Genomic DNA, 11,818 nt, shown 5'->3' on the forward strand with positions numbered 1-11,818 from the left:
AAACGCTACTGGCAGACCTAGGGTATCGACTCAGAGGGGTGATAACAGCATTGTAAGTATCTCTGATAGTGACCCAATGATGTCTGCTTCATAAATTAAGAGATAGTTGGTTACTGAAGGAACAAAGGTCCCTACAGTTACAAAAACGAGCACATAATGAAAGAAAATGGTAAGAATGTTTGGGTGGTTCTCAATATTCCATTGGTAAGCAAGACCAATCTGAATAGAAAGTTGTAAATTTACTTGAAACATGTTGAACAAGTAAAACTACAATATTTTATCCAGATTAAACTAGCTAACTAATGGAATATTGAGAGCCACCCAAACATTCTTACCATTTTCTTTCAAAATGTGCTGGTTTTTGTAACTGTAGGGACCTGTGTTCCTTCAGTAACCAAATATCTTTTAATTTATGAAGCAGGCATCATTGGGTCACTATCAGAGATACTTACAATGCTGTTATCACCCCTCTGAGTCGATACCCTAGGTCTGCCAGTAGCGTTTTTCAGACGTACTCATACCTCATCACTATAATATTTGAATATTTTATGTCTAACCTTTCGTAATTTTCTATTAAATTTGACAATTAACGACGCAGATTCATTCCGGCAGTATCTCTGGACGATTTCCCACCTTTTAACTTTTTGTAATTTGCCATTTTTAGCCTAAATTATAAATTATCAAAAAACAGATTATTTCTAGTTTTCTATAATCACTTTTATATACATATATTTACCATTGACAACTTTAAAAATGTACAAACCCACCATTTGCCTCTCAAATGACATAAACCCAAAATGTAACCGGTTTACTTTAAGTTGGTTGCATGTTTTGATCATTTCAATTTAGTTTTTTAAATGAGGCAACAAACTTTTGATTTTTCAAAAATGACCAATTTTTGGAAAACAATTATTTTTGATATGAAATAAAATTAATTATTTTTTTTGAAAAATATAAATAATATCTACGGATTACAGGGAACTCATCTGCAAAAAGCAAAATTTGTAAAAGTAATTTTTTCTATAATTTTTTTCACTTGATTTCTCAAACATGCATTAGGCAACAAACTATTGACACCCACTGTATTTTCCATGGTTTGTATGGACGAAATGTTCATCTACACTACCTCTACCTACCTCAAAAACATATCTGAACATCATTGAAAAAGCTTTTGAGATTTTGAGAAAAAAAAACCCAAAAAATATGGTTTTGAAGGGGCTGAGGAAAAAAAGGACCGTTCGAGATAATGTCCACTTATAACAGAGTGGGTAATCGAAAATCAGAAGACAATATCTCTTATAGTTTGATCTCTAGTTCGGGAACAAACGGAACAAACTTAAGGTCACGTAAAAAAATTCCGAAAAAATATAATTAAATTTTATCAGTACCTTATCGATTTATTACCGATGAAGATCGATCTAACCAGGTTGGAATTTTCAAGACCGTTCCAAAAAATCCATATTTAAGCAAACCAGTTGAAAATTAGCCCTCCAAAGTAGTTGAATTTTGACCTCTAATAATTCAAAATTGTAAATTTTCTGGTCATTCATAGATATGTTTGAACAAAATGTTCGCTTAAACATATCCGAACATCATTGAAAAAGTTTGGACCGATTTTGAGAAAAACCAAAAAAAAACATGGTTTTGGTGAGGTTAGAGGGGGATAGGGGAAAAAGTAAAAAAATACCATCCGAGATAATGCGCACTTATGGGGGGTCGTCGAAAACTGAAAGTCAATATCTCTTATCGTTTGACCTCTAGCTCGGAAACATACTTAGAGTCAAGTAAAAAAATAATTTAAATTAAAATATGATTCAAATATCGGTGCTTAACCGATTCATTACCGATTGAGACCGATGCAGCCGGGTATGAGTTTAATTTTCATTTTTCTTTGCTTTGCACTAGCAATACGACAAGGTTACGGATCAGAGATACGACAGCATGAAGAATCTTTTTGGTGCCAAAGTGACGACCATCTTTTTTCACGAGTTTGTCTATTCATTTCCAGAAGTATTATGGGCCTTATGGGTCCCATTTCTACGATGAAGCATCAAACCACAGGGTATGAAATTCCAATATATTTCCAAAAAATCCAAATTTAATCAAATCGGTTAAATTCTAGCCTTAAAGTGATTGTTTTTGGCCTTCAATAATTAAAAATGGTAAATTTTCCGGTCATAGGTATGTTTGGACAAAATGTTCGTCTGGACCACCTCTGAAATATATTCGAAAATCATTGAAAAAACTTGGGCCAATTTTCAGAAAAACCAGAAAATATGGTTTTGGAGGGTCGGAGCGAGGATAATGGAAAAAGAAAAAAACACCGTCCGAGATAATGTCCCTACACAGAAAAAAATATCGTATTTGTTCGTAAATTTTTGTTTTTCTGGCAAAAATTTACGAACAAAGACAAAATTTTACGAACATTTTTTATGTGTTTACTAACATTTACGAACAAATGTTTGTAAAAACATTTGTTTGTTTTTGACTTCCAAAAAAATCAAATTTAACCAAATCGGTTAAAAGTTAAAAAATAGGTTAAAAGTGGTTGAACTTCGACCTCAAATAATTCAAAATGGTAAATTTCCCGGTCTTAGACATGTTTGGAGAAAATTTTCAACTGGTATTCCTCCGCAATATATTCGAAAACAATAGAAATCGTCGGAGTCGTTTTCTAAATAAACCAAACACACGATTTTGATGGGGGGATAGGAAAAAACGTCTGGAGATAATGTTTTTATTGGAGGTCACTGAGGGAGGATTGGAAGTTGATAATTTCTTACCTTCTGTCCTCTTGCTCGGGAACGAACATTACTTTATTACCGATTAACACCGATGAATCCGGGTTCATATTTTCAAAGTCTTTCCCAAAAATCCAAATTAAAGAAAAATATTATAGAAAAATATTTATTGTTTTTTTCTTCAAATGTTTACAAAAAAGAGAAGCATAATTCATTGTTACATTTTATTAAAAATTCTTTGTTTTTCTAAAACTATTCTAAATCTAATTAATAATAAATTAAATCCTTTGAATACTTAGGGTAATGACGCCTTCATGGCCACTTCCCGTTTAATCTTACCTTGGATAAATTGGTAACACTGTGCGACATGTTGTGGGTGTCTTTGACGAGAGTGCCAAAACTTGTTAGAGGGTCTTTTAAGGACCTCAAATCTGCAATCCGTTTGTCCGGGTCACCTCTAGATTTTTTTGAAAAAGCATATTTAGTTTTTTGATGTTTTATAAAATTCAAAAATTCATATCTCCGGTTCTAATTATCCGGTGGTAGTCACATAAAGCTAAACTGACGCGTAATTTCATCCTCTATAACTCTTGTGAACATATCAAGAACTTACGATGAAAATGAAGTATATTTTTTAAAGATTTTTTGAAAAAGGGCACCTAAAATGGTGCATTTTTCTGTGTTTTTTTCATCTTCTAGTAATTTTCCCACTTTAATAGAGCATTTTATATGTCAAATAACTATGCCTAAAAGTTAGAGAATTTAATATTCTTTCATATCTTTTTGGTTTAAATTTTCTATCCTAATTCGTTTATTCGCAATAATTTATTGAAAATAAAATGCATTATTATAAAAATAAAATCTCTTATTATATATAATTATTTGTTATCTTTGTCTAACCTACTGAAGAGCATTCTCTTTTGCACTCTCACTTACAAATTTCATATAAAAAGAGGTGAAATGAAAGAAAAGAGACGTATTTAGAAATAGAGAGAGAATAGTTTTTTGGCACTCATAACAGCTATTCTTCTCTCTCTATTTCTAAATACGTCTCTTTCTTTCATTTCGCCTCTTTTTATATGAAATGTGTAAGCGAGAGTGCAAAAGAGAATGCTCTTCAGTAGGTTAGACAAAGATACCAAATAATTATATATAATGAGAGATTTTATTTTTATAATAATGCATTTTATTTTCAATAAATTATTGCGAATAAACGAATTAGGATAGAAAATTTAAACCAAAAAGATATGAAAGAATATTAAATTCTCTAACTTTTAGGCATAGTTATTTAACATATAAAATGCTCTATTAAAGTGGGAAAATTACTAGAAGATGGAAAAAACACAGAAAAATGCACCATTTTAGGTGCCCTTTTCCAAAATTTTTTTAAAAAAATATTCTTTAATTTCATCGTAGGTGCTTGATATGTTCACAAGAGTTGTAGAGGATGAAATTACGCGTCAGTTTAGCTTTATGTGACTACCACCGGATAATTAGAACCGGAGATGTAAATTTTTGAATTTTATAAAACAGCAAATAACAAAAAATGCTTTTCCAAAAAAATCTAGAGGTGACCCGGACAAACGGATTGCAGATTTGAGGTCCTTAAATGACCCTCTAACAAGTTTTGGCACTCTCGTCAAAGACACCCACAAAAAGGTAAATTTTGTCGCACCGTGTAATTTTTAAAATATCGTATCAATTAGGATTTAGATAAAATCCAAATAATTCTGTTTTACCAATTTTAGTTTTTTGAAGAGGGGGAATATCATTAAGTAGTACCACTACCCTAATTCGATGTTACTCAATTACCAGTCTTTTTATACTATTTTATTTAAATAAAGATATTCTGAAATAAAATTGATTAAATTGAAATTGAACTTTCGAAACCGGTCTTAAATATTTTCTCCATGAAATTACCTTTAATTGCTACGACAAACTTGAAATTTCCAAGATGAACAGCTACTAAAACAAAGGATTATCGCGTTGTCTCAAAATTCTGAAATAGCTATTTTCTTTGTTTTTTGCTTTGCGAATTGTTGCTGACTTGGAATTTTTTTAATATTTATTTATTCAGTGAGGTTCTTTTTTTATCTCTAATCCATTTTGTGGGCTTAATTTTAAACAAATTCAAGATCACATTTCCCTTTCACTTTCAATTTTCTTTGTTTTGGGGCAAAAAATCAAACTTTTATTTAATGTTGTTGCTCCTTTTGGCTTTCAAATGTTTTCTTTTGTACTTCAAAACGGCATTGGATGGTCGGAATTGTGCGCCTTTTGGGATGAAAACTCACTGAAATTTCCACATTAATTTGTGCGACACTGTGACGTCAGTTGGGAGTCAGTGTCCAAAAATCGGGCTGTTAGTCATTTTTCTCAGCAGCGTCCTCAATTTTCAGCCGGAAAGCAATTTACTAGGAATTATCTCGAAGTTAAATCTCTTCCTGATTACCAGAAATTCAAGAAGAGTTTGCAGCCACTGGCATTTTGTTTCTTTGCCTCTTTACTACGATGTGACACCATACTGAACATCTCATCTGGAGACTCCAGAACATACGTAAATTGCTTCTCAATGGTCAGTAGTTCGATGTAGATTGTCCTCTGGTCAATTCCCGTGAGAACTGAACACTGACGAAGGAGCCATGTGAAGGAGCTCGGAAGTTTGTCCAGAAGTTCCTGAAAGGTTTCCATCCGGATATTCCAATCAGTCGGTTTATGGGGAATAAAATGAAGCCAATACTGATAATGAGGTTTGAAGAATTCCATTTCCTGGTCAGCTACACTGGGACCTGGACGAATCTCATCATCTGAATCGCTCATGTCATCAAAGAGGAATATTTGGTCAAGATTGCGCCTTGGTTCTTCTAAGATCTCTTCTCCGGGATCCATATTGTCCTCTTGGAGCACTTCTGAGGTCAGAGATGGTTGCTTGGCTTCCTCTGATGGTTCTGCAGATTCCTCTGGGATCTGTTTCCGGAACTTTTTGAATCCTTTGGTTTTCTGTTGTTCCACATTGTCCTCCTGGAGAATTTCTGAGCTCAAAGACGGTTCCTCAACTTCCTTTGGCGTTTCTGCAGATTCTTCTGGGACCTGTTTCCGGAACTTTCTGAATCCTTTGCTTTTTGGTCCCACAGTTTCTTCCGGGAGAGTTTCTGATGGGTTTTCTGCTTCCTCCGGTTCAGCAGATTCCTCAGGAATCTTTTTCCGGATTTTTTTCCGAATTTGCCTTGCAGGCTTCTTGGGCATTTCCTTCGGCTCATTCCCAAAATCCTCATAATCGCAATCTTCATCGGCAGAGACAATTTCCACAGATACCAGGAGATCTTCCGTCTTACTAGTCGGTCTTGTCTTTTGCACGGTGATCATTTCCTGACTTTCCGGACATTTCCGGAGACAAACATTAATCCCATGTTTGATCAATAAATTCCGGAAGCGATTTGGCCTGAAGAATGGATCAATAGTTCGCTTTGAATGATCAATCTCCATGAATTTTGGTATTTCCAAATTCTCCCCGTGATGATTCAGCAGAAAGTCAAAGTACGTCCTAAAGGGAGTCAGAGAGGGAGCAAAAGAAAAAGACTTACTCCCAGAACTCTGATCACTTTCACCGTGCAGCAGGGAGAGTTTTTCAAAAATGTTGTAGATGCTATTTGCAATGGATCTCTGTGTAGTCAGTCCAGGTCTTTTGCAGAAATTCAGATATTCCAGATATTTCTGGGTATTCTCAGCATTTCCCTCAATCTTCGTGGCAATGCTCGTGGGCATGTGATATTCCGCCAGAACAACCGAACGCATTTCAATGTACTTCATCCATTCCACAAAATCAAAGACATCCGGCATAAAACGCCTAAAATTCCTCATTTTCGCATTAACCTGGCCAGATGCTTCGGACATCTTCTCCTCACTTGTATCATCCAGCCCAAAAAGCCACTTGAGCATGAAGATAACATACGCAATCGCACGAGCTTCGTAATTCGGACACATACCCGTATAGTTAAAATTCATCTCCGGCGGCTGAAAATTGATCAATCGCCCCAAATACTTCCCCATCTCTTCCGGAAGACAAAATTCCCGGACATACCTCCTAACCAGACTCACAAAATCCGGCTTCTTGAGATCCTTAACCCCAAGCTCTTTGCACAGTTTCCCCGTAACAGTCCTCAAGTACGAATGCGTAGGAAAACTGTATTTAGCCTGGAAATTGATGAAGCTCGATCTCTTCAGATTCTTGAGAATGTTCGGCGGAAAGAAATGATCAATACGAAAAACTGAAATATGTCCCTCACGAGCCAATCTCAGTATATCACCCAATTGAATCTCACTCCCCGTCAGATTCAGCCCAATGTACAGTAACGACAGCAGGACATTCTTAGAAACTTTCTCCAGACGCTCATTGAGTGTATTTCGTCCAGGAGACTTCGAATGACAAGTTAAAAGATGCTCAGGATCGTAAGCATGCTTCTTGATGTGCCCCTTGGGCATTCGCCTCTTCAGGGCTTTTCTGGCCAACGATGTAAATGCCAGAGGAATCACAGTACCGCCACTTACGGTGCTGTTGGTATTGGAAGTGCTGGAGTCAGTAGTTTGAGAAGTCTTGGAACTCAGAGCAAGTTGCTCCTTCATCAGGGCATTGTGTAGCTTTCTCTTAGCAATTTTGAGAGCTCTTCTCGTTTCGGGTGGTTTAGAACTCTTCGTGGAGACAGATGAGCTACTTCTGCGTCGTTTCCGGCTGACATTGTACAAGAGACAGGCATCTCTAGAAGGAAACGACAGTATCGTTGCTTACATCAACAAATGTCCTATTTTTGTAATTCCCCTAATTCGATATTACAAGAACATAACAGCTTCAAAAAGTATCATGATGTTTTTTTTTAAATAAAGAAAAAATGAAGCCTTTCAATGTCGACGGCTCAGAATATAGAACGAATAAGTCGCAAATGGCCAACTTTACAGGACAGCGATTTTAAGCTGAGATTTTACATGCTCTGTATAGAATTTTTAAGTTTTGAAAGCCCTATAACATTGGGAATAATTAACTTTTTGGTATAATAATTACAGGGAAGGTACAGTAGACTCTCACTAATTCGGCTCTTTTAAGATCGGACTACTTTTAAATTCGGGCAGCAATTAAATTTGAAGAAAAAAATCGATTTTTTAAGTTTTCAAATTAAGCAAATATACTCAAATTTGCCATGGTTTATCTTGGTTATGATGTGATTTCACATTATTAAGGGATTTTCATGAAATTTACCGTAAATATGAGTATATAAACTGAATATGAGTGTGCAGAAGCACAAAAAAATCCTTGCATTTCAAAGAATTTGACGGCCGAATTTCTCTAATTCGGCTGACATTTCGGTTCCAAATGCCCGAATTTGAGAGTCTACTGTAGAAAGTGTCAGGGAGTATCCGAAAAGCGAAAACACGAATATTACAAAAAATCGACTTATTCGACTTATATTCTGAGAGTTTTATAGTCAATTTTTATGAAATTTTCACGGGTTTGCATTATATATAATGTAATAAATCTTACAATGTTAGACCAGTCAGACCATATTATAGCAAATCTAAGTAAATTGAATAAATAACCCTACTGCACGAATTGAGGAATCGGCCGACTGCAGGGAACTTTGCTTTAATATGACGTTTTTTATCATTAGTCTACTTTTCCTAAAACGATGTACAGTAGACTCTCGCTAATTCGACTCTTTTAAGATCGAGCTACATTTTAATTCGGGCAGCAGTTAAATTTGAAAAAAGTTTGTTGACATTTTTTAAGTTTGATTATGATTATCAAATGAATCAATTACGCTCAAATTTGCCATGGTTTGTCTTAGTTCTGATGTGTTTTCGCATTATTAAGGGGTTTTCATGAAATTTATCATAAATATTAGTATATGAACTCAATATATGTATGCAGATGATGCAGATGAATGAAAAACTGTTACATTTCAAAAAATTTGTTGCCCGAATTTCTCTAATTCGGGTGACATTTTGGTTCCAAATGCCCGAATTTGAGAGTCTACTGTATTCAGATTTCGAAACCCAAATTGTACAAATGGATGCAAATTGTACTAATGGAGATCATGATATGAATTCTAAAAATGCCAATAAGCGTTCCTTGGACCCTAGTTCATAATACTTTTTCAATCTATTTGCCTTCATTTGAGGCATTTTTAGACGAAAATAAGGCTTCACAGTGCCCGCTCTCTAATCCGGATCGACGTAATCCTGACGAGTTCTCCACAGTTAAATATAAAATAATTTTGAGGTTACGTATGCATGTCTGTTCACCAATGAAAATGAATTATCTTGTGAAATTTTTGTTTAATAAATGAAGTATAACAGCATGGAATTCACTAATTATGTCTTTTTAATCTTCTTTAAAACTTTTATTCTAATTCTAAAAATAAAAATCTTGTATTATATTTACGAGACGTTGAACAAATTCAAAAAAATCATACGAATAACGAAGCGGACATCTGTCATATTATCTCCCAATCATTCGGATTACGAAGCGGGCACTGTATTTACAAATAATCCGATATAATTAGATCAGAGGCGTGCAAGAACCGTTGAAACCGAATAAACGTCAAATGAAACATGTACGTCAATGGTCAAAACGCTACTATAACAAACTTATTTTGACGTTAATTCGGTTTCAACTGTTTTTGCACACATCTTAATTAGATTGTTAATTAAAAAAATTAAAGAAACTACTTTCAAATTTAAACGGTTCTTAAGTTATTTCAAAACGAGAAAGTTGAAGATATGCTGTATAATACAATTTTCATAAATACTGTACTACATATATTGGCCCTTCGGCTTGATTTAGTTGACTTATTCGGAATCGAAGTAGAATTTACAGTTCATGTATCAACGATATTTCGATATGGATTATTTAATAAGATACAAAAAGCGATTTAATAAGTTAGCAATAACTTCCCCTCCAAGGCTCCAAAGTCGAATTATTTTTTGTATTTTTGTATTGTGTTATATCTATTCTTCATCTTGATTAATTTTTTAATAATAATTTTAAAGCTTTCAAACTGATCAAATCTTGTTCAAATTCTTAAAAAAAACGCCTTCTACACGTATGTGGATTCTAATTTCTAAAGAGCGCATTACGGAAATTTAACACGTACTTTTAGATTCTTCTTTATCCGTTTACTCTTCGTCTGGATGACATAAAATAATCCGAATCGAGTCTAAGCTAAATTTCAAAATATTTAGTGACATTGTACAGGTTTTGGGAGATTTTGTTAAAGCAGGTATTCTGTAATCTACTGTGATTTATTTTCCTGTTTCTCTTTGAAACGCATGCATATTCATGGACAGTGTCGATCCAAACTGGTTAGGATTCACTCGCTAAACTTCGTCCGAAAAAATCATCGGATTTCAACCGGTTTAACATGAATCAATCGGATAAGGCAGGAACTACTATACCAATCGGAGTAAATTTCTACCTTATGTAAACACTATCATAAAACCTAATATTCTGCGATTGTACTCAATTATACAATAAAACAGTTCTGTTTTCCTGTGAACCTATATTTTTGGTAATGTAAAGTCTAGTGGAAATATTATTAAATGGTTATGGAAATAAATTTTTGAAAAGGGGAAAGGAAAAGAGACGTCCAGAGAAACAGAAAAATTTTCAGATAATCTTTGGAATAAGTTACAGAATAAAGTTAAAAACGTAACGTTTTCGACACCAATTTTGCGAGCTATTTTCAACCCGATATGTTTCAAGTGTTTCAATCCATTATTACTTAACGCAAATCCCCAGTACAGTAGACTCTCGCTCAATCGGCTCTTTTACAATCGGGCGAAAAATTTTGTTGACCATTTTCACGTTTAATTATGAAGCTAATTTGCTCAAATTCGCTGTAGTTCTTCCTATTTTATCGTGATTCTTTATAATTGAGGGCTTTTTGTGGAATTTACAAAGGCTTTGACGCCCAAATCTATTGATAAACCGGATGACATTTCGCTCCAAATGTCCAATTGAGAGAGAGTCTACTGTATTTGGCAATAGTCAGGAGGACACTGAAGAAGCTAGATCTCACTGAAAACCCAACTTAGATTTTCCTAACCGTTTGGCCTTGATATGAATATAAATTCTATTAAAAAAATATCTAGTTTTCTCCCATTTTATTTTCCGTTGATCTGCTATTTTTTTTTAATTTGTTATGTAGCGTGATCAATTACAATTTTTCTCGGATTTTCCTACTCTGAATGCTGAAATCCTCAAAATTGTGTAAACTAAAAACATTTTCTATTGACAAGTTCTAAAATTTTAAATTTTTCAATCATGCATGCATGTGAAGCTGTCTCATCTGTCTTACTGATAATATCCCAATGAATAATATTAATAATATTTTTTTTTGAAAATTTTCTTCAAAGTTAATTACAGCATTAAAAAAATAGAAATATTCTTTAGTAGGACAACTGCTTATTCAAGCGACATATTTTGAATGGAGTTGCAAATGTTAACTTACTTCTTGAAGAAATTCGTGGGCAACTTTGGAAGTGCAGTTTCAGACTTTGAGAAGAATGCTGCATTAACTTTCTGTAGATACCGTGACCATAGCTGGAAAACTACCTTCTTCAGCTCAGGAGGAGCTCCCAAAGCGAGTGCTTCATTCACCAGGCCCAGCATGATATAGTTGTATTCCTCCCAGGAAGTTAATTCAACTGCCCGAAAAAGAAGTATTTGCTTTATATCCTCAGATTACCATCCTATCTACCAAATTCTTCTAATGTTCTCGAATATTAAATAGTTTTTCCTGGAAAACTTTTGATTTTTCTCACCCTTTGCTTCCTTTTCGGCTTGGAGCTTGACACCTCGAACTTTGATTTTCTCATCTCCCATCGTCAAATCGAAGGCATCGCACTCCATTTCCATCACCGTGCGATTCTGGGTATTGCATTCTGTGCAATAGTAATAACCATCTTCTACATTGAAATTGGTGCCGCTGCACACTTCGCATTTTCCACGGAAAACCATTTTGCACGCGCGAGTTTCACCAAAAAAAAATAAACAAAACAATGTGGTTTTGATCGCGGTGCCCTCT

The 11,818-nt window shown here is 34.6% G+C and overlaps 1 protein-coding gene across 1 annotated transcript; it reads right to left on the bottom strand.

Moving 5' to 3' along the window:
• Positions 1 to 4,900: 4,900 nt before the first annotated feature.
• On the bottom strand, positions 4,901 to 11,814 carry LOC129799551 (TATA box-binding protein-associated factor RNA polymerase I subunit B). Its single transcript, XM_055843559.1, has 3 exons — positions 11,556 to 11,814; positions 11,243 to 11,438; positions 4,901 to 7,497 (listed from the first exon to the last, which is right to left on the bottom strand). The coding sequence occupies exons 1-3, from the start codon at positions 11,749 to 11,751 to the stop codon at positions 5,190 to 5,192; spliced, it is 2,700 nt and encodes an 899-aa protein (XP_055699534.1). The 5' UTR covers positions 11,752 to 11,814; the 3' UTR covers positions 4,901 to 5,189.
• Between the last annotated feature and the right edge of the window lie 4 nt (positions 11,815 to 11,818).

Source organism: Phlebotomus papatasi, chromosome 1 (genome assembly GCF_024763615.1).
Source record: "Phlebotomus papatasi isolate M1 chromosome 1, Ppap_2.1, whole genome shotgun sequence".
Lineage (NCBI taxonomy): Eukaryota > Metazoa > Arthropoda > Insecta > Diptera > Psychodidae > Phlebotomus > Phlebotomus papatasi.